This window comes from Hyalella azteca, unplaced genomic scaffold (genome assembly GCF_000764305.2).
Source record: "Hyalella azteca isolate HAZT.00-mixed unplaced genomic scaffold, Hazt_2.0.2 contig5104, whole genome shotgun sequence".
NCBI classification, from domain to species: Eukaryota; Metazoa; Arthropoda; class Malacostraca; order Amphipoda; family Hyalellidae; genus Hyalella; species Hyalella azteca.
The window spans coordinates 180,056-202,568 of NW_025935305.1; the positions used below are offsets into that span (position 1 = coordinate 180,056).

The window sequence follows — 22,513 nt, forward strand, 5'->3', positions numbered from 1 at the left end:
ACAGCTGCTCTCGTTATTTTTGACTTAAAAACTATAACAATGCTCCACAATAGAGTACAGTAAAGTGTTAGGTTATATTATTGCAGTGTTAAATTATTGGATAAGCCAGAGGTTACCAAATTTTCTCCCATTGTTACCCTATACAATATGTCATGCCACAATAAACATGTTGTCCCTTCGACAAATACATAGCAACTTAAGTGTCTTGTATTTATCTTGTATATGGCAACTCTTTCACCTCCAATATATAAATTATTACAATGGAAAATTCCCTCAAAATTAAATTACTTGTGAGATTAACACACCACAGTTTGGTAACCACTATAGTACTCGCAGGTTTAGTAACTACATGGAAGAACAAAAGATCATCATAGCTAGGATGTTTCAGTACGGAGTTCGGAGCTGCCTTTTTAGCTGAACTGAATACGAGTTTACGATTGCATCTTTCAAATTGAAACTTAAAGAAAGTGAAACATTAAATGGTGAAACATAACTTGACCCTAAGCTATAAAACACTATGAATAAATCTCAAGCTAGTGATTCACTAGTAGCAGTTTACAAGTAGTAAAACTCACATAAGACAAACGAAAGACAATCTACAGTGGAGTTAGAGCAAGTGCACAATTTTGTTGTTTCTTAGAGCCCAATGTTCATCACCTCAATTACACTCTAAAAACCTCGTCCAATTTTAACTGTCCTTTTACGGGTTATTCCTACAACGCTCGCCATCACCCGCTGTTATCAAGGTTAATTGACATAATCCCAACTTTAACGCGATTACACCCATAAAATTGAGGACTCACTTAAATCCTGGAAGAAGGCTGGCTCAGAGAATTAATAAATAGCAATATATCTGAGCTCTGTTTACAATGCATAGGTACACACAAACAATACGTAAGGCGTAAATACAACTTGGAAACATCATTTATACGCGAAGCAATATACGAGTATCCCGAAGAAAGGCGCTAAGTAAAGTCACTTCAGATCATCGAATAGATCGCAACCTCAATGTATTCTGCTCGTCTTCAGTGGAGATCGGAGTGGCAGCTCATCATATTTGAATAGTATGGTATATAAATTCCGTAGTAGCCAGCAATATAATTCAGAAAAAATCATATACATTACAATATCAAAACAGGAATGGTGCACATCTTCAAGAAATTACTATCAAAAGAAAATGCAATAAATTAATCTCGTATGTTAGATTTTAAGACGTGCTGAGATCATCCGTCGCAACATATGGCATGGTCAATCAATCATTTCTTTCTCATGAAACTTAATATACCCGATCGCTTAACCGACACCGTCAAGAACCTGCAATTTGTTGATATATTTGGGATGAAACTCAAGATATTCTATTGTTTTACCGATCCTTTATGTTCTTCGGTAACAAACGGGGAAAAAATATAACTCAGTACTCAATGCAGTGAGTGACAGAGAGCGCATTTTCTCGTCGACGAAAACTTGAGGTCACGGACGGACAGACAGACGGACATGGCGAGCACAAAAGTGCATTTTTTCCATAAATGAGAAAATGCGCTAAAAATGAAAATGTTCAACGCACGTACGATACTGGCGTGGCATGCGTTGACTGGACGGATGCAGGGGATGGTTCAGGCATCTCTTCACTGGAATAATCCTATTCAAATATTTAAGAAACAATACTTGAGCAGAAATTGTCTTCAGAAACAGCCTCATTGACTAAAAAATTGTGGGAATGGTTTTAATTGAATCTAAAGCAGCCATGAATCTAATTATAAATCGAGGCATGCTACAAAGACTTCGTGCGCCATTGACCTGATTTCTAAATTATTAATTGATTAATGATGATCCTTACTGCTAAATCACATGAATTTGATCGAGGAAAAGAGAGATCAATGAAGCGCTGTAGAACAAGCCCTGATGGTGCACGCATTGTATGAGCCAAGAAATGGAGAGATGTCCGTCTAACTTACAAATAACAAATAATCAAAGTAATTCAAGCAGCAGACATGATTAATGTTTTCATGTGTTTATCATAGCAAAGCAAAGTAGGCAGTCGGCAGATGTGATATACAATTGAATTGAGTATTAGACCGCACTGAACATTGTGCTCAATAAGATGAATACAGGATTACACTGCACTCAACAAGATGAGTGTAGGATTACACTGCACTCTGTACTTCACACAGTAGTGGCATGGTCTTGTCGTGCAGCACTTCATAGCTCCCAACAAAGAGCAGAACTGAGTTGTACTATAGCCATGTATAGATGGTCGTAGAGAAGGCTGAGAGCTTAACAACATCTGAAGAATATCCTATAATGGAATAATTGCTGAGACGAGCTCCAGCGGAACGATCTTCATCACGAGGTAAACAGACGTACACTGAAATGTAGGTATGCCATGTCATCCTTAATTCTAATAAAATTCAATTTAAGCGATTAATACGAGAATTTCAATGTTTTGAATGAATTCTTTTATTGTTAATTCAATAAAATTACGAGAATTCCTACGAAAAAGAAATGCAAAGAATAAAGATGTCGATATCGGCAGACACTCAAAAAAATTAATAGCTCAAATTGTCCAGGCACATTTTTACCTACAGCAGGAATAGAGAGCGGACGTAGCACTGATACGCTGTTTGGCCGAGCCTAACTTGGTCAGAATGAGGCAGGACAAAACGCGTTTCGATGTTTGGACAAAGTGACTGTTTCTCTGATAAAATATTCTGGTTTCAGGAATACTAAAATAAATTGGAAATGGGTTTTAATGGTGAAACGCTCTCTATGGGGGCATTTCAACATGAAAACTGATTTTTTCAGTATTTTACGTAGATTTTTTAATTGTACTAAGTCAGCGTAAAGGCTGGCATATGAAAACTGCACACGCTATTACCAGCACGCACACAGAGAAAATGAAAGGTCATATTATCCGAATACAGTGGCTGCGGAATGCATCGACTATATTAGTTGCACAAAGAGCTCGCAAGATCTATATAGGGTATTTTTATCACGTAATCGCGCCGCGTCATTTTCTGCCACGTAATTCCTAGCGCAATAGCGAGCTGAAAATAGCTCTCCGTTCGGAAGCTCAAAGAAATCTGTGCTATCTTTCATGTTCATTTCTAGAGCAATGATAAATAATAGAGAACAGCTCTGCGTTCAGGCCGTTCAGAAACTGAAGTTCTATTGAAAGCTTTCATGCCTCACGAAATGATAAATTATTGAGAAGAACTCTGCGTTTGGGTCGTTCGGAAGGGTACAAAGATCCTTGCAAACTCACGAAAGGTCGGAGAGTTCCGACGCCTTTCAAGATGCCTGATCCAACAGACTGGTAAGATCCTCTATCATCAGACTGAGATGTGTTATTTCCAAGACTATCATCAGTATCAGACGCTCTCGGAGCCATGACATGAGTTTCAGCTACAAAATTCACGTTCTTGACGCCAGGGGATTGATCAGCACCTACGTGAATAACGCAATTTTTTGTTGATATTTGTGAACTAGCATCACAATTATGAGAAGCGAGGCCCTTACAGCGATGTGATGTTGCAGTAGCCGTGTTATTGCAGTGCACAGCTCTGCCAGCGGTCACATCAGTGTCAGTGAGTGCGGCAGCAGCCACAGTGGCAGCTTCCTGCATACAAGTCAAAGATAGACAAGAAGAAGCATTAAACTTGGACTCGAGCTTTAAAGAACAACACCCCTGACAACCAACGACCGATGAAATAGTAGAATTTGCGCTAATAGTTGATGCGTCAGCCGTAGATACATCCTCACTCCCAGCACGGCGTTCTTCGCTTACCTCTACACGAGTATCCCGGTTAGTGGTAGGATCTGGTGCGTTCCCATCCACCTCCGTACAACTTCCTTCGTCAGGATGATGAGAAAAAGTTTTTCCCGCGACACTCTGGCCCTCCTTGGACGCACCAACATCAGTGGGAGGTTCTTGCGGTGCGCGTGTGTCGCAGTTCCGTGCTTTTTGAGGCTCTTTCGCCTCATGAGAGCGTGCTTTGTGAGGCTCTTTGGCCTCATAAGAGCGTGCTTTATGAGGCTCTTTGGCCTCATAAGAGCGCGTACGTTTGTGCCTCCTGAGGTCACAGCGCGTGCAGCGGCGCAGAGGGCAGCGGTAGTGGCTGCAGGCGCTGCAGTCTCGACACACGCGCACCGTCGACAACTCGAACGGGAAAATCGGAGTCTCGTCTTGGCAGACCTCGCAGATAAACCCACGGCCTTGGCACGCCTGCAGTACACATAAATACATTCATCTGTTTGATATTTTTGTAAGATAATTCATCATAGATATCTTTGATAGATAAGTTGTTCGTGAGATAGATTATTTAAATGATAACAATTTGTCTCTTTTAAACCTGATTTAAACAATATTCAAAGCACCATAACTAGGAATTCGAAACAGAAGTGGCTAGCTCGCTTGTATCACACAAGATTATTTCAACTTCATCACTGTTGCCATCAGATTATAAAGCCTTCTTATGGTAATAACAATTAATGTGAAGGAGACAAAAGAAGATATCACAAACGTTACAAAATCATGAAAAGAAGGTAAATTTACCAGAAAATTACCAAAGCAAATTCATACCTAAAATGGATTATATGATAGAAATGATGAGCTTCGCTATACTAAATAAATTTACAGGAAAATTCTTCAACTAAAATACTAAGCCATCTTCAGCACACATAAACTCAACATAATAGAATAGATGGAGCATCTAGCAGAAATGAACCATAACAACCCGTCGTGGCTCCAATATAAAAAGTAATTCATGTGCTTCAATGTAAGAACAACTTGAAATTAGAATAAAGAAGTAGAACGGTCAAGGAATAAAATCAATTTGGCGATGAAGATAAACTTCGATCAGACGTAATTGGTGAAGATATGGCCGACACTTGACGGTTATGTAGTGAAGAAATAACCACGTATATATCCGCATAAACATTGTGACTACAATGAGACCTGGCAGTTGGAGACGTGGTCGAGACACTTGGCAGTGATGTACTGAAGGGCGAGCAGGACGCTGCCCCCCGGGGTGAGAGGAGACTTGCTGGTGCCTACCACGGCCCCCGCGTGGGTCTTGATGTTGAGGAGCTCCTGCAGCGACACGACCTCACCGTCGCTGCGCCAGTGGTCGGGACAGAACGAGCTGGCCAGGCGGGCCTCGCTGTGGGCAAGACACATTTGAAGCGGGGCAAACAGTTGGGGGCGAGACAAATAGTAAGGGGCGGTGCCAGGAGTAAAAGGGCGGTGCAAAGAGTAAAAGGGTGGTGCAACGAGTAAAAGGGTGGTGCAACGATTAAAAGGGCGGTGCAAAGAGCAAAAGGGCAGTGCAAAGAGTAAAAGGGTGGTGCAAAGAGTAAAAGGGCGGTGCAAAGAGTAAAAGGGTGGTGCAAAGAGTAAAAGGGCGGTGCAAAGAGTAAAAGGGCGGTGCATAGAGTAAAAGGGCGGTGCATAGAGTAAAAGGGCGGTGCATAGAGTAAAAGGGCGGTGCAAAGAGTAAAAGTGCGGTGCAAAGAGTAAAAGGGCGGTGCAAAGAGTAAAAGGGTGGTGTAAAGAGTAAAAGGGCGGTGCAAAGAGTAAAAGGGCGGTGCAAAGAGTAAAAGTGCGGTGCAAAGAGTAAAAGGGCGGTGCAAAGAGTAAAAGGGCGGTGCAAAGAGTAAAAAGGGCGGTGCCAAGAGTAAAAGGGCGGTGCAAAGAGTAAAAGGGCGGTGCCAAGAGTAGAAGGAAGGTGCTATGAGTAGAAGGGCGGTGCCAAGAGTAGAAAGTCGGTCCCAAGAGTTAGAGGGTGGTCCCATGAGTTAGAGGGCGGTCCCAAGAGTTAGAGGGCAGTGCCAAGAGGAGAAGTGCTGTGCCAAGATTAGGAGGGCGGTGCCAAGAGTAGGAGGGCGGTGCCAGGAGTAGAAAGGCTGTGGCAAGAGTTGAAGGGAGGTGCCAAGAGTAGGAGGGCAAGGGTTGTCATATGTAGCTGGTGTGCATCAAATATTTGGGATTGATTTCAAATGCAAGTAGTGAGGGTCAAAAGCTGCAGGTGAGTGTGAAAAAATTGATGCCAAGAAAGAATATGTCGTCTGTACACAAGAGAAATCGATTGATTCTATCTCAGCAAGTAAAATATTCATTCAAGATTTTGACTACAATACCAAACATGAAGATGACGTTGTCAAAGAAACATGACTAGCCTTACTATCTACCTACTAACCGCTGCTCTAAAGTAACAGGGTTGTAAACTTATTGAAGATTCTTGGATAGATGGAGTAGTGACTCCAACTTTTTTTATAATACAATGAAAAAATATCACGGATCAATACTGTTCAACAATGAGATAAGAATTTAAAATATTGTACTTTCAAATTAATTTAGATATATAATATTAAAATCCTCTTATAAATTAATATCCCATACTGAAGAATGCGCAGGGTTATTACCGAGCGGCTCGACTGCACGAGTATATATAAGGCAGGCAGTAGAGGAGCTGGACCCGGTAGAGTCGAAACTGTTGTAGAGGGGGGCTGGTGGAGTAGAGGGAAGGGTTGATCGTAGATGGGTAGAGAAGAGGCTCAGGAGCAAGACGGGTCAGGAACTGATGAGCAAAACAGGACACAGGGTATGCCTTGCCATCCCACTCGTGTAACATCTGAAAAACAATAAATGGATTAATGATGATGATATTGGCAGTAGTAGCACGTTTACTAGCGCTTCAGTGATGGCGATAGTAGTTAACCTGACCGCACAAGTGATCAAGTTAACGCAAAAAATTTTTAGTTCACCTTCAAACTTTCTTTATGTGCAGTCAAATTGGCTAATTTTAGAGAGTTCTATGAGTTTTCTAAGGGGATATAATACAGAGTCAAAATATTTGGTTCGCCAAAAAGGAAAAGTATAGAAGTCAAACAAGTATGCATCCGGAACAGTGACACGTAAAATATTCATTTAAAAACACGACAATAACTGCATTCAGTTCAAAGAAATTCCTGACTTTAAAATCATTTAACTTTGAGAACAATCTCCTGTATGAATGAACTGAATCTTATGTGCATGCAACAAAATTAACATCCCCAGTCTAAAAAAAAATTGTTTGGAGAACAAACCTAGGAAGAATGTGCCTCTAGTTCATGTTGCATTTGGCACAGAAATAACATGCCCAGTTCCACATAACAAACCTTAGCAGGAATAACGTGTGTTTGGTTCATGTGGCACAGAAATAACATGCCCAGTTCCACATAACAAACCTTAGCAGGAATAACGTGTGTCTGGTTCATGTGGCATGTGGCACAGAAATATCGCATGAAGTAGTGGCAGAGACGGTAATGTTTGCTCAGGCTGGGACTGACGTGTTGGCCGCAACCAGCGCAGCGGTACTTCTGGTTGCTCATGGTACGACTGCGGCTGTGAACACACCGATTTCTTAATTTCAAGATAGGTAGCTATATAAAAGACTTCATAAAAACTACACATTTTCAGCTGATACGACTTAATGGAGTACATTTTTCAGATCAGACTTTCTATACCGCCCAAGTTTTTCTAGAAGAGTACATTCTAATGGAACTGTTCAAAATAACTATAGGAAATGTGATCAAGCCCATTCATTCAAAAAGACTTCAAGTTTGATGTAGAGTTTAACAAAAAAATCTTAATTTTTCACGTCTTACAATATTTTCTTGTTTAGTTTCATGTAAAAAATGATACAATACCATTATCTTGAAAAACAAGTAGTACAATTATCATAATCTAAGTGAATTTCACTTTGGGCTGAACAAATTTACTCCTATACGTAGCAAGTCTTGCCTAAAAAAAGTACTGCAAAAGGAAGTCTCGGGTCAAAGAGTGTGCTATGCTAGGAAGTCGTGGCTGAACTATATATACTTACTTCTATAAGTATTTTCGGGCTAAAAAAATTATTTCAGAAATTTTGTGCGATATAAAGTACTACCATAGGAAGTCTAGCTGCAAAAATGTGATCCCATATCAAGTTTTGGCTGCAATAATGCACTACCATTAAAAGTTTTAGCTATATTAACATTCTTCAACTGGTTAGAGTTAGAGGGTGGAGGTAAACTGACCTTAACTTTTTGAGTTGCGAAAGAATGAGCTGTTCTCGAGGAGGTGCCCAGTCAGATGTGCCTCTGAGCAGCACTTGATCTTTGACACCCAAGGGACCATCAGGAAGAGGCAGCAGCTGAGGCAAATACTAACATCAGTCAATAACTCTGGGGCATTCAATGCAAAAGATAGGTTAAAATTAGTAAACAAACAACCACGGTTCTTTATTCATTTTTTGTTAATTTTTTTATTTGCTAATAACTACTAATTGTAAATTTGAAAAAATTTGAATTTATTGTTCTAGTAATCTAACACAATCTAATTGTAAAAATAATATACAAATAAAACAAGATCATCCTCATCAATGTATAACTGATAAATATTCACAAAAGTAGTAAAAATTATTAAATTTGTGTTCGAACAAAGGGGAAACTATGATAAAAATGATTTCAGGAAGAGACTGAGGCATGTCTTGAAGCATCCCCCTTAAAGATGAACGCTGTTGAACATGTAAACTTAAGACAGCTTAACAACTTTACAAGTAGTATAACAACTATGCTTCCATTCAACTCAACCCAGGACGAAGCCTATTAAAACTAAGTGTTCCGTGTGCTTATTTAAACAACTAACTAAAGTATGTAAGATCATTGTACACAACATGACTAAGTTACTATGAACATAAGTGGAACATAATCATACATGCTTAATACCATACTAGTGGTCTATATTATAATTCAAACAAAATGGAGCCACATTGTATGACCGTCATCTCAGCCAAGAGGACAAATGTTCAAAAGAAGTTTAAGGAGATGGTAAACATAATTAATGACATGAGGAAATTCCTGCCCCACCTCTTGAGGAGCATCTCGCTCTGACACAAGCCACTGCAAGTCGGAGGCTTTAGGGAGTTGTCGCTGAGGGGAGCCCAAATGCTGGAGAAGATGTAGCCCGATGCCTTCAGCCGTGCGGTGGTGAGGAATGTGTGGCGGCAACTCATCCTTATTAATGGAGGTGTTAGGACTTACAAAGCCATAGCCAATTGGTTCTAATAAATATGAAGAGGAACTATCATTGTTTCTACGAGTTATTCTAGAAGATTTATTGCTAAAGGAAGTTTGATCATCAGCTTGAGTCTCAGATTCTTTGTCTTTTGAGAGGTAATTTTCATTTCCAGTAATAAAATGATCATCTGATGCATCTTCTGGACCCATTAGAGTTTTGTTGTCTGAGCTGCCATCATTTGAAGTTTGGCTTGCAGAGTCACTTGTTTTCTTGCTTATGGGCATTTGGTGTGTTGACGTCACTAAGTCAATAGTGTCAATAGTGTCATTAGTGGAAGATTCATAAGTACTTGTATCACATAGTCCACTGCAGCCTGATGAAGATAGAATACTGCTGCCACCAAGACGCTCTGTGCGAGTCCGTGATCGCTTCAGAGTTTTTCTGCGAGGTCGACCAAGAGTAGAGGTGTTTTTTGACATCAGTCTCACACCTGAATACGATTTAAATTAAAAACTAATAATGTAACATAATATACTTAATCTCATTCTCAATATTTTTGCCACTTCTTAAGCATTACAATCTATTCAATGCACATTTTCATGGAAAAACCATTGATAGAATGAGTGCACAGTTCTAATAGTTAGATAAACTGAAGGTCAACGAGTTAAATAAAAAAAAATATTTCCAATAAGCTTTTCTATCAGCATTCTCTTCAGAGCCCAGTTGGAAAATATTACTTTTTTTTTTTTTTTGTTATCAATGCTGAAGGATTGACTTGAAAAGAACCATCCAAGAATCATCTCAATAATCACACACAAAATAAAACGGACCTTGTTCATGGGATGGTGTAAGTTCTGGATCTGAAGACTCTGTGTGTGTGCTGCTACGAGGAGACTCGTACAGACTGTAGTCAGTTGTACCTTGAGACATAACAGTAAGCTTGTTATTTAAACTCACACTGACTGCAGTTAGTAGTAACATGATAATTTATTTATAAACAAATTTTATTTAGACATGCATGAATGAAATTGATATAGGTATATATAATTGTTACATGTGAGGACATTATCATAAATTGCATTGAATGAGATAAGAGAAGTTAAGCCCATTGAACACAATTATTCCATTGATTAATACATCTCATCTTACTTGCAGAAGGCAGGTTTCCTACAGCAGAATTAGAGGAGTTTGAAGCACTATTTTTTACATCCTTATACTGTAGTCTGTCCAATTTTTCAAGACGTTTTCTTCTGATCTCTTTTTGTAAATTTGAAATCTCTTCATCGCTGTCATCATCGAAGTCACTCATCAGTCCAGCATCTCGACACTCAGCTTCAAAACGCATCTGTAGTCAGATGATACATTTTTTAACACTAAGGACAAAAAAACAAATGCACAACATTATTCAACAGAGCTATCTGTAGTCAATTTATCACCTTTTCAACACTAGAAACTACTGAAGCCAAACATAAATCATTAAACAAAGTTATCTCTCAATCATCAAGTTTTAACACTAAAATCTCATAGAACCAAATTTTCATCATACAACAAAGCTATCGGTTGATAAGTAATCAAATTTAAATAATTGGAATCTACTAAAGCTAATTAATTGTACATCAGTCAATAAAGCAGCTATTGATATCATTTTACTTAATACAGGCCACGCCAAGTTATAAGAAACTGCACAGAAATATAAACACATTTTAGGAAAAAAACTGAGTAAAATAAATGATAACAGAATTAATTATAATAGCCTAAAGATGCACGGTAAAATAGACCACTACATAATGCAGAACAAACTTTTTCAAATGCAGCCATAAGTGCCTCTGAGATGTAGAAGTGTGCATTTTCCCTCTCCAGTGCACCACATTTCTTGTAGTGATCAGCAGAAGATAAAAAACTAATCAAAGATTCCCCTGGTTTAGGTCGAGGGAATCTGCTTCCAAATAAGGAGTGATTTTCCAACTTTGAAGTGTCATCTCTTTCAGTAAAAGATGCAGAAGAAGAATAATCAATCAAAGATGAAGGCAGACTGACTTCACCCATAATATGATCATAAGAATTAGAAACATCCTTTAATTTATTCAGGCTCCTAGCCAAGGATCCACCTAAGGGTGTGGAATGAGGAGGGCAAGTGTGAAGTTCCTGAGTGTGCAATGAGTGCCAGTGAGTAGCATCACGCTGGATATTCTGACATCCGTCAGACTGTGACCGAGAGTGACCACCAACACGTGGTTGCAATGCCTTACAGGCCTCCATACAGGTGGATTTAGTATTAGAACCTTCTGAAGAAATGTCATGTCTACAACAATCAGATTGGCTATTGTGTGGGGGCTTCACAGAAGACAAACTAATAACATCACTGTTAACAATGCCCTTATCCTCATTAGTAGGCAGCTCAGTCAAACATTCATTGTGCATATTTCCAAGAGATTGTAATTTTTCTATATTATCCAGCGATAGCTTCCCAGATTTGTCACTAGGTTTTTCATAATTATCCATTTGGTTCAGCTTGTCAAATTCTTGCATCTGAAAAATAAAAGCAATTAGGGGAAATATTATTGAATACATACTACACAAAATTTAGAGTAAACTAAGAATAAAAATTGCTCTAAATGAGTGTTTTCAAGAATTTAATATCAATTATGTTTTTATTAGCCTGTTGAGAAATCACTGTTTTATAAATTTGACTAGTTAAGCTGTTTCAAGATTGAAGATAGTAGAATAGATGAAAATTTTCTAACATTAAATTGTTCACTGATGTATTCAATAGGTACCGTAAAATGGGGTAACTTAGACCGGCGGGGTAACTTAGACCACTTTTCATTTTTTTAACAAACTCAAAAACTATTTGACATAGAAAAATTTTGTCAATGAGCATTAAAGGCCTAATACTGAGGCTACATAACACACTAGAAAGATTTGAAAAGTTTGCATATCTAATAGGTTAAAAAATTAAAAATGTGACCCACAAAAAAAAGCTATTATTTAAAGCCTGTCAGAGTACCCCCTCCAATTTTTTATTTTTTGGTTAAATAACTCCAGGAATGACACTTTCCTCAAGTTTGTCATTTGCATATGTAACTGGAAGAGTTCTACTACAATGCACCAAAACCTGGAGTTATTTGGAGTTATTTTACCAAAAAATATAATTGATTTTACCACCCAGTCTAAGTTACCCCAAGAGCTGGGGTAACAAAGACCATCACTTTTTTTGAAATTACATAAAAACTATGAGAGGCAGGAGCCAGCAATTTATGGTGAGTGAAGCTAGAGTATAGACCTGTATTTTGCATGTTTCAATTCAAGTTTAATTTAGCTAGTAAAAAAATGGCATCATTTATAAAAAAAAGTGGTCTAAGTTACCCCATTTTACGCCAAATTTACGGTACTCAATATTAAATACAAGCTCCTGCAAAATCTTGTGCTACATTCAATTTCATACCTAGCATACCTACAGCAAAATATGTCCTCTTAAACCAGACAAAAAGTCCATCAGAAAATGAAACTAAGACCTTATGACCTTATGATGAGTTTGGGACTTCCTAGTCCCCGGTCACGCTGATGCGCCGCCTTAAGAATAAAAGGTTAATAAGAGCTTTCATCCTGTCTCTACTTCTCTTCACAGTTCAAACTTTACACAGAAGAGATGCTACAAGGTGAGGAGAATGGGTGTTGGTGTGTGTGGGTGGCAAAAGGTTAAAAATGATTCTGTATGCTGATGATGCTGTGATCATGTGAAAACAGGGTTGGCAATGATTAAATCAAAACTGATTAAATCAAAACATATTAAATCACGTGATTAAATCACTTGATTTATTAATAAAAAAATCATTTTATTATTATTTTTATTTTTTACATATTTATATATATTGAGTGGCAGTTTTCAATTTATTTTGAGGTATTGTTATTCATGGTCTAGTATAAATGTACTATGACAAATTGGAATATAAACCTGTTGCCATTAATCTTAGTGTATTACGTTCCAATGAATTGTTTTTGGTACAGAGGCATCAAGTGTTGCAATACATTGTACATATAACAAAGCTAGCAGCTTAGCTAATTTTTATAAGGCTATAAGTAGTCTTTGACTAACTATTTGACTATTTGTTATATAACTATTTGACTATTTGTTAAACATTTCATAAACAAGTTTAGTCTCATTTAATAGCTGATTGGCAGGGCTATCAAATGGCGTTGTCAAAAAAATTCCATATGCTATTCGTAAGGTGCCAGACACAAAATAGAGATTGTCCCGAGTAGCCCCGTCGGTTGGGGCNCCACTATTTTTAGTTTTGCGATATTCCAATTAGTTTCGCTACTACAACAGTTTTACGCCGTGTCATAGGCCTGTCCCGAGTAGCCCCGCCTGTCCCGAGTAGCCCCGGTTGACGGTATTAATCACATTACCGTATACAATTTACATGTGATAGCTTGCTTATGTAAGAAAGGTTGGTTGAGATTGTTTTGACCTTTTAGGCACTTAGAAAGATTTTCCACTCTAATATGAGTATTCTAAATTCTAATTAAAGTATTTAATTTGAATATTTAAATATGTGCACACAGCACATATTTAAATATTTAAATATAGCACATCTCTAAATATTGTTTGTATTTGAGCTGTGTATTTTAACACGTTAGGTGTGGGGGCCAAAATTGCCGACTGCCCGCTGGTGCGGCTATGTTTGGGTTGCTATATCATCAGTGCCTCTCCAGACATCGAAGCGGGAGGTTGTGTATGTTTGTCAATGTGCTCTACATGTTAGCGCAATAAAATTCACGACCCGCATGTGGGTCATTTCGCAGCTGAGTGTGAGATTTATCATGTCACTGCGGCACGACCCACATATGGGTCGTGCGACAATTTGCTGATAAATTTATTTTACCTAATTTTCCTGTTTCACAACTCACTCTCATGTATTTTCAGACCATTCATGATGGAAACGTCTAGTTTTTATGGTAATTCTAAGGGAGCGAAACGTGATGAACCTTCTTCCGACAGTGATGATCCTATTCCATCAGATGACACGTTCTCACCAGAGGGGACTGATGGTTCAGAAAGTTGATGAATTGAGTGATGAAAGTGAGTTAAATGGTGAAATTAGTGATGACAAGAACAATGGAAATGTAAATCAAGCAATAGAAGGTCCAACAGAGCAAAGTGTGTGGCTAAGTGTCAGCTCAAATGAAAGTTTCCGTTTTGCGGTAAGGAAGAACTGTCAATCGCACCTAACCCTTCTCATGAAGGGAAAATCTGGCCTATTGATGTTTACCCCTTTTTTTGACTGATTCAGTCATAGAATTGATTGTCCGTGAAACAAATAATTATGCAGAGTATTTGCAAGCACAACCAAATCTAACAAGGAACTCAAGACTGAATTGCTGGATGCCAACTGATTCTACAGAAATAAAAAAATTTTTAGGAATCATCCTGTACATGGGACTAAATCCTCAATATTCCATGGAATCTTACTGGTCAAAAAGTGCTCTACTTGAGAGAAAATGTGTCCGTGAGATAATGGTCAGAGACAGATTTTTTGTTTTACTTAGGACCCTTCATTTCAATGATTCGGGCACTTCATCAAACAGCAGGCTTGATAAACTACCAATTACAAAACTTTTGTTAGAAAGATACCAAGCAGTCTACAAATTGAACCATGAAGTAGTCATTGATGAAACAATGGTACCATATAGAGGATGGCTTATTTTCAAGCAATACATACCTAATAAATGCCGCAAGTACGGATGTAAAATTTTCAAGTTGTGTTCCCCTGATGGTTACACATGGAACTTTGAAATATATTGTGGCAGAAGTGAAACGTTTGAAAATTTAGGTTCAGCAGAGTCTGTAGTTGCTAGACTAATTTGCCCCGTGCTAGACACAGGGATGACTGTCTACACAGACAATTATTATACATCCCTTCCCCTGAATTAAAACCTTGCAACTGGAAATAATAAATATGTTTTATTTGGTACCTAAATAAATTAGTAAAACTCATTTTATATTATTCCAAACCTTTATTTAATGACATCAACACAACTGAGCTATATATTTCAATAAAACTAATTTTTGAGGCTCTTATCAATATTTGGTATCATTTTTATAAACGACCCACCAGTGGGTCGTTTCGCAGTAGAGGGATATCGGCTACGACCCATGGGTGGGTCGTGCCGCACTTAACGTGTTAAATACACAGCTCGTTCCAAGCTCAGCGAGCTGTGTGCAAAAATTAAAATTTTCTTAATTAAAAGCTTAATAGGTCTTAATTAAAAGCCAAATTAAGTAGTGTTCAATATTCAATGGTGTTCTAATTCCCAGCTGTGTCATATTCCAATACAGCTCACACAGCAATCAGAATTCAAACACAAGAGGGTTGGAATTACAAATTAGTAGAGTTTGAAGCGCAGCCTGAATTAGTCTCACAAAATGCCGAATTTTGTCACACACAGCATCACAGCGTCAAACAGTCGGAACATATGGATTTGGTAGGTTTGCATTCTAAAGGCTTTTAAATAAATATGGCAACAGTTTGTGACATTTCATTTTTGCTGGCGCGTAGTGCAGTGTTTTGAGAGTGACATAAAGCAAACAGAACTCGAGTTGCGCATACAGTGATTTTTTTATAGCCATTCATTTTTTGCTACGTCCTTAATGTGTCAGAATATACCGCGTTTATCCTAAATGAGGAGATTAAAAATAAACTGATTCTAAAAAATCTCTGGTTTGTCACTATGATTAGTCATTAGAGCTGTGACATTCCATTCCTACTAAAATCATGTGATATTAGAGCCACAATATTTCAAGAAATAGTAAGACTTTTCCTGAGCCTAAAAGGCTAAAAGGTAGAGATATCAAATGTCAGCCTAGACGCCTAGTGAGTAGGTGAGCAGGCATGGAATATATCTACTTGGCGAGCCGCGACTGAATTTTTCGAGCCGTGGTTTTATGGATTTGCCAGCCGTAATTCCATTTCTTTGAGCCGTGATTCCATTTCTTTGAGCCGTGAATTACATATCTCGGCCATGAAAAGCCATTTACGAGGCGCTAATTTATTTACGAAGTCCATGCATGTGTTAGTCCACAGTGGCAAAGCAGAGTTTTTTAGACCCTCTCTCAAGTTCATTTTTGAGTCCTGTAAGTATACCAGTAAAGTATCATGGATACCAGCAATCCAGCATTATCTTACATAAGAAATTGTTTTAAGTCTTGAGTAAATGAGGAAATTAAAAACTGATTATAAAAAATCTCTGGTTTGTCACTATGTGTGTTACCCCCAATCTCTAATTTTACCCTAAAACAGTCAAACGGCAACAATAAAATTTGTCATTCCTGAAGTTGAGCACGTGTTAATGCAGTCTGACCGCTTTGACATGATCAAAAGTGTCTATGACCCAGGCTGTAGAGTAGGGCCTTTTAGCTCGAGATATCGGCGTCTTTTCAAGCTCTCTATCAGCCACATCGACCTTAAATTGGCGTCCATGGCCGATCATAAACTGTGGCTCAGGCAGCCATGACCGACCATAAACTATAGATTGCATGATCAGCCCCGCTGTCACCGCGCCAATCTTCAGCTTGTTTGATTGCTTGTATCTGTCACCCGATCACAATGTGCATACGTCTGGCAAGCCCAATGCTACTGCTGAAAAAACTTGTCAATCTATTGTGTTCTAACGTGATCTATTGTGTTCTAACATCTGTCTCTTATACACATCTAGATGTGTATAAGAGACAGCGCCGGAACTGCGCGCTACATCGCGTAGTTTAGGTGGCTATGAGCTCGTATGCTTGGGTGCTCAAATGTAGCTCTCACCACCATCGGAACTACGCGCTACAACACATAGTTACGATCGTAGCGTGTAGATCAGTACGGCGCATCGGCCATATCGATCGTAAATCGTGTTTATGGAGAAGCATAATTGGCGACCGGCGTCCAGTGGTGTCCAGTGGCATCCTGCTTGGCGTCTTTGGTGCATGAAATCGGCGTCCTCGACCTATGTTGTGCCATGCTCTACAGTCTGGTCTATGACCAGTGACCACAACTATGCGCAATCTTCAACAAAACGTTTAGTTGATTTGTTAACATTACGATGTTTATGTTTTTTCTGCAGGATATTTTGGCAGGAATGGTAAAGCAATGCAGATTGTGCAAGTTGAAAATTATATGAAATGAAATGTTTGCAAAGTGCAAACCGCGATTTTTCAATCAAACAAAAATTTATGACATTCGAGCCGCAAGATTTCATACCTACTGAAGTTATATGATATTAGAGCCATGATATTTCAGACAAAAATAGGTTTTTTCCAGCCCTGGTAGTGAGCCTATGCCCTATTGCTATGAGTAGGTATCATGGGTAGGATGACCCTTGCTGGATTCTGGAAGAACAGACAAAATTTCCCTAAACCACAATTAAAAACAATTTTTTTACCAATGATATACTGAGTTTCAAATTGAAGTAGCTTATTCAAGTTATTGCAGGCAAAATTATAAAATTTTTCATTTTTTTAACAAACTTATGACTTAACTAGGCTAGTGGATTTAGCAAGAACTGAAGAAGGGGTCAAATGCTTAAACTGCTGAAATTGGCCAAAAACATGGGCATTTTTGCCCCTACTTGAATTTCTAGTTTTCTACCTATGTTAGAACAGTAACAGTTAGATTGTTAGTTATGACAGTAAGATCATTATTGCCTCTTTCAGGCTACATCCAACATCACTATTCCCTACGGCCTACGGGGCACGGGCCAATGAGGCTACGGCGGACGGCCTAATAGCTATATGATAGATTAGAATCATTAGATAAAGTCTTTGTGGTTGTGGAGGCCTGATTTGCATTTTGCAATCAATACATAACGCCATGATAACGGTATTATGGTGTCATAATGGTGAATGGTGATCATGGTGGCAGGGAATTATTGTGAGTACTTATGCGTTTGCAAGAGCATCGACCGGTCCGGCTCAGCGGGGGGGGGGGGGGAAGGGAATAACGAAAGTCTCATTTACGACTGGACTAACCCATTGAGCAACATTTTCTCAGTTATGGTCTCATAACAACTCAATTTTAAAATATGTACAGTTTCGAAGTTGATATAAGTAAATAAATAAATATTTGAACTGGGAAATTCCTTACTCTGTCTCTTATACACATCTAGATGTGTATAAGAGACAGGTGTAGCTGTCAGCTGACTTTCTTCAGAAGTGCAAAAGCTTTTGCCGGTGAAGGTGTTTTACGATCGGTCCGTAAAGAAGCGTTGATCGGTTCAAAATGACATAAGAACAGGTTCTTTTGAATAACCTATGGATTGCCACCATGATGGTGATAATACACTGATGGACCCCCCAAATAGTCAAATACAAACCCTTAATTAGAAGTGTCCAATACCATCGTAAAGTTGCCTTATCCGACTTCCGTTTGGTCTAACTTCCTAGGTCGGGACTAGAGATAAAGTGACGAACAGACGATAGTTTGACAAAAGTTTGCAATCGTCTTGACCTAAGTCTATCCTAAGAGAGCTTAATAAACAGTTGGTTAATTATGTTATATTTTAAAACAGTTGTGGAAAATATCCTAACTCTTAAGAGTCGGAACAGCAACTGTATTTTCGGTACTCTCATCACGTGACGTGACTTCACGGCCACGGGTCTTCGGCTCTTCACGCACCGACGACCGATTCCAAGCAAACGAAAAGGCAAGGCACAATTTTGTTCTATGAAAGGAATTTCTTCGAATCTGAAATACGGAATACAGGAGCAAAAAATTATATTTAAAAATATTTAGTGATTGACTCATTGTCACGCAATTTCCTAGAAATGTACAAAAATCAATTTAATTTGAAGCGATTGAATGTAATCATTTATAGACTTATTTCCAAATTCACGCTAATCATGCATGAATCGCTTCATAAGCGCGAGCTGTGGCATCAGTAGTCAAATCGGCAACATGGAACGGGACAGGTGGTGCAGAAAAGCAAAATTTGACACGTGAGTTCAAGTTTCAAATACCCAGCATGCTACTAATATTCAGCAATATCTAGAATATGTCACAGGAAACGTTTGAACTATTCAGCACGGACACCTTTATAAGTTGTCCACCGATCTTGACAAAATGACAAACTGAGCTATTCAATCATAATGCTTGCCTGCGAACGTTGCAGGAGATTTTATGTATGCTTTCTTTTTAGTAGTGCAATAAACGCTAGGTTTGTTAGGCTTTCACAGGGTGTGAGATTTGATTTCGTTGTATTTTGGAGTTTGTGCGGTCGAAATTATGTTAGATATTTGATAGCCTAATATTTCTTTGTTCGCTCGAAATTTCGGTGTCAATGTGTTTTCGTAGCCAGTTTACCGCCCGTAGCTCTTATTTCCAGTCGAAATCGATTTTCACGATGGCAAAATTTTAACGTTGCAAGTGACATTGATAAACTAGATGGTCAACTTTTGGGAGGCTCGAAAATTTGAGCGAAATAAATTAAATAATTAGCGAAAATCAGTTTTGTAACCTCGTCGACTGACTAATTATTATAACAAGATCTTTTTGAGTCAGATCAAAGCAGAAGAATTTAACTCGTGAACACCGGAATTGCGAACTGAGGTCGGGTAGATCCTGCATAGCAATTCAAGATTCAACATAGGGGTTGAAACTTAATTGGCGTTCAACGTTATGTGGTTTTGAAATGATATGCTTGACAACTTGTCATAAAAATAATATACGTTTAAAAATTACTTTCTAAAGACAACACTTCTAAAGAATCCAGTGTTTCTAATGTTACAGATGTACAATGAATTTCCAATTTTAGTTTCGAATATTAAAAAAAAATAATTTTTCAAATTATTTTAATATATAAAATTTTTTCCAAAATTATTTATTCTGTCAATTGATTCATGCATTGCCTCCGACTTCACACAAGTGTGCAAACTTACAGGTCAATTGTACAGGTAAAAGTGTGTCAAATATCAGTTGTAAGATTTGTAGCTGACAAAATTATTTTTTTTAATATTGAAAAAACAATTCTTAATTTTTAAAATCATTTATTTTGTCATTTGATTCTTGCATTGTCTCCAACTTTAAAATAGAATATAGCATAGAAGTGTCGGCACTGAAGAAATAGGCCCATGGCCTGTTCTTTACTTTACGCAAGTGTGCACAATTTCAGATCGATAGGATAAGTAGAAGTGTGTTAAATTTCGATTATAAGAGTTGTAGCAGACAGACAAACTAGAAGTGAAGTTAAAAAGAAGTGTTGTAAATAGTTAAAAAACATAGTTCCAGGGTGCGGGAGCGGTAGGAGCACAACGCGGTAGGAGCACAACAGTACTATCATCTACCGTACCTAATCGATCATAGTTTGGTCTTCAGATATCCTTAATTCAAATTGAGTGTTCTCAAATAATTGCGACTTTCTCGTTGTCATGCAGCAGCGCACGCAGTTCAAGGTCGCCGTTCGGACGTTCCGATTGCCTTCACGGCCTAGCGCCTCCTTATCTTACGGAATGTCTGCAGCGCATGTCGGATCTGCCTTCTAGAAACCGACTGCGTTCGTCATCAACAGCAGACCTCGTCGTTCAATCCATGGTAATTCAACCATGGTTCCATCTACTCGTCTATCTAGCGTCGGCGACAGAGCGTTCCCGAGCGCCTCCATCAGAACCTGGAACAACCTGCTGGCTCCCGTAACATGGGCTCCTTCTTGTAGGTATTTCGTCGACTCTTAAAGACGAAACTATTTAGTGGAGCCTACGAATCAAGTGTTTACTCATTTTTATCCGTTCTCATCAATTCTCGTGACTATTTATTTTTAGCTTGATATTAACCTTTTGCGTTACGTGCCCTCGAAGTTCGTTTGAACCAGACGTCACGATAACTGCTCTGTAGAAGAATAATAATAATATAATACATTCAAAGTTCTCCAATCTTTCGCTGCGCTATTAATTGGTTTGTTTTTTGTGGCCTTTTATCCGAGAGAACTCCATAAATTTTGATGTGTGAAATTTTAGCCTAAAATTTAAGAGTCAATAAAGTTTCTTTAATTTATTCACAGGGTGCGGAGGAAATAAACTTCCTTTCGGTTTGTACATCTTCTAAGCTTGCATATTCGTCTATTCCATAACGAAAGTTTGCTCATGGTTTCTGGTCAGGAATATTCTTGATTCGTCTGTTTATTTCGAATAGGCTCCTGAGTTCAATAAAGTCGCAAAAAGATGCTCGAAAGCGAAAGCATTTGTGGCCGCAGAATTGCAGCGCTCTCATTAGTACCCATTAATGCCGAGAATTATTTTCTACATTTTTTCTTGGTTCCTTGTGCGAATATTATCGTTTGTGATGGTAATAAACAAAAAATATGTTCATATATTTATTTTTCGTTTTATATGAAAAATTATAGCTTGGTTCCATATGGAACCGCTCGGCATCAACATAACGTTTCTTCAAACAGCACTTTTTCCGATAGTAAATCAAGCAAGGTTATTCATAATGGATAATACGTAATATACGTATTCGTAATGGACAATACTGATGATAAACCAATCATGCCAGAATAGAATTTAATTTTTAGCATGGAATGCTTCCATTCATTCAGAATGAATAGGAAGGTTGCCCATTTTACGAATGTTTGTGGGCGCGTTGTCCACATTGTTTGCATATGCAGTGCTTCTGATGTCTCTTTGCTAGCCGATGTTGTTGATTGTTGTATTGCACTTCATCAAGGATCGAAGTAGAAGGGTGCACTATAGACCCTGATTATTTTGTTTAGGGTCTCCTGCATTATTGCTATTCCTAACCGATCTTTTTGAAAATTCATTGCAATAGCCATTCTTTTTTTTTCAAAAGCTTTTTGAGAAGCCTTACTAAACCAAAATATAAATCACATATAGTATGTTGCCTGGGACCAATTGTATCATATTTATGGGACCAATCCATGTTCCAGCCCATGAATAAGTTTCTTTTTCTATTAGATCCGCCGATTGGCTTCGATTGCGGAAAAATATCCTCTGATTTATCTGCTGCCCAAAGTTTATAAGCAAATCTCACGGGCTAGCCACGTATATGTCGTAGCATAATGTGGCCATGTCGACCATGCACAGTTGACTTACTTCTCTGTCGATAGTCATATTGTTTTCACATTTGGTGATTACTTTTACTACAATGACTATTCTCTATAGGCGAGCGGAATTGCTAAATGGCTGCGTCATCTGAGTTATCTGAATCTCAGTCTGTTTCGTCTGTTGCTGCTTCTGTGAAAGGTTCAGTAGCAAATGTTTGATCTTTATGCTATTCTTCTCTCGAAATCTCAATTATTTCATGTGATGATCTGCCAAAAATACAATTAGAAAAAAAGTGACTCGGGATGAAAAATCGTATAGTGTTCAACGTACCTACTTCCTAATATTTCAACTTTCGGGATATGTACTCCTAACAGCTCTAAAGATAATAGTTCACTAATAAATAACAGAAAAACTTTAGATCTAAGATCTAAATAAAT

The 22,513-nt window shown here is 38.3% G+C and overlaps 1 protein-coding gene across 2 annotated transcripts; it reads right to left on the minus strand.

The window, feature by feature from the left end:
- Window positions 1-1,513: 1,513 nt before the first annotated feature.
- LOC108668236 lies at window positions 1,514-18,564 on the minus strand. 2 transcript variants are annotated; one of them, XM_047880264.1, is made up of 10 exons: window positions 18,395-18,564; window positions 10,838-11,566; window positions 10,187-10,382; window positions 9,868-9,957; window positions 8,887-9,527; window positions 8,056-8,171; window positions 7,225-7,381; window positions 6,421-6,629; window positions 4,955-5,159; window positions 1,514-4,222 (listed from the first exon to the last, which is right to left on the minus strand). In XM_047880264.1, the coding sequence occupies exons 2-10, from the start codon at window positions 11,564-11,566 to the stop codon at window positions 3,179-3,181; spliced, it is 3,387 nt and encodes a 1,128-aa protein (XP_047736220.1). In that variant the 5' UTR covers window positions 18,395-18,564; the 3' UTR covers window positions 1,514-3,178. The 2 variants fall into 2 exon arrangements, with proteins under 2 accessions (XP_047736220.1, XP_047736221.1); XM_047880265.1 differs by lacking the exon at window positions 18,395-18,564 and having other exon boundaries at window positions 4,955-5,141; window positions 10,838-11,568.
- Between the last annotated feature and the right edge of the window lie 3,949 nt (window positions 18,565-22,513).

Excerpts from the sequence above, each read along its gene's own strand:
- LOC108668236 (XM_047880264.1), bottom strand. The coding sequence starts at position 11,566 with ATGCAAGAATTTGACAAGCTGAACCAAATGGATAATTATGAAAAACCT. Across the intron at positions 7,382-8,055 it reads TCGCAACTCAAAAAGTTAAG|CCGCAGTCGTACCATGAGCA; the intron begins GTCAGTTTACCT and ends GTGTGTTCACAG. Across the intron at positions 5,160-6,420 it reads TCGTGCAGTCGAGCCGCTCG|CGAGGCCCGCCTGGCCAGCT; the intron begins GTAATAACCCTG and ends TCTTGCCCACAG.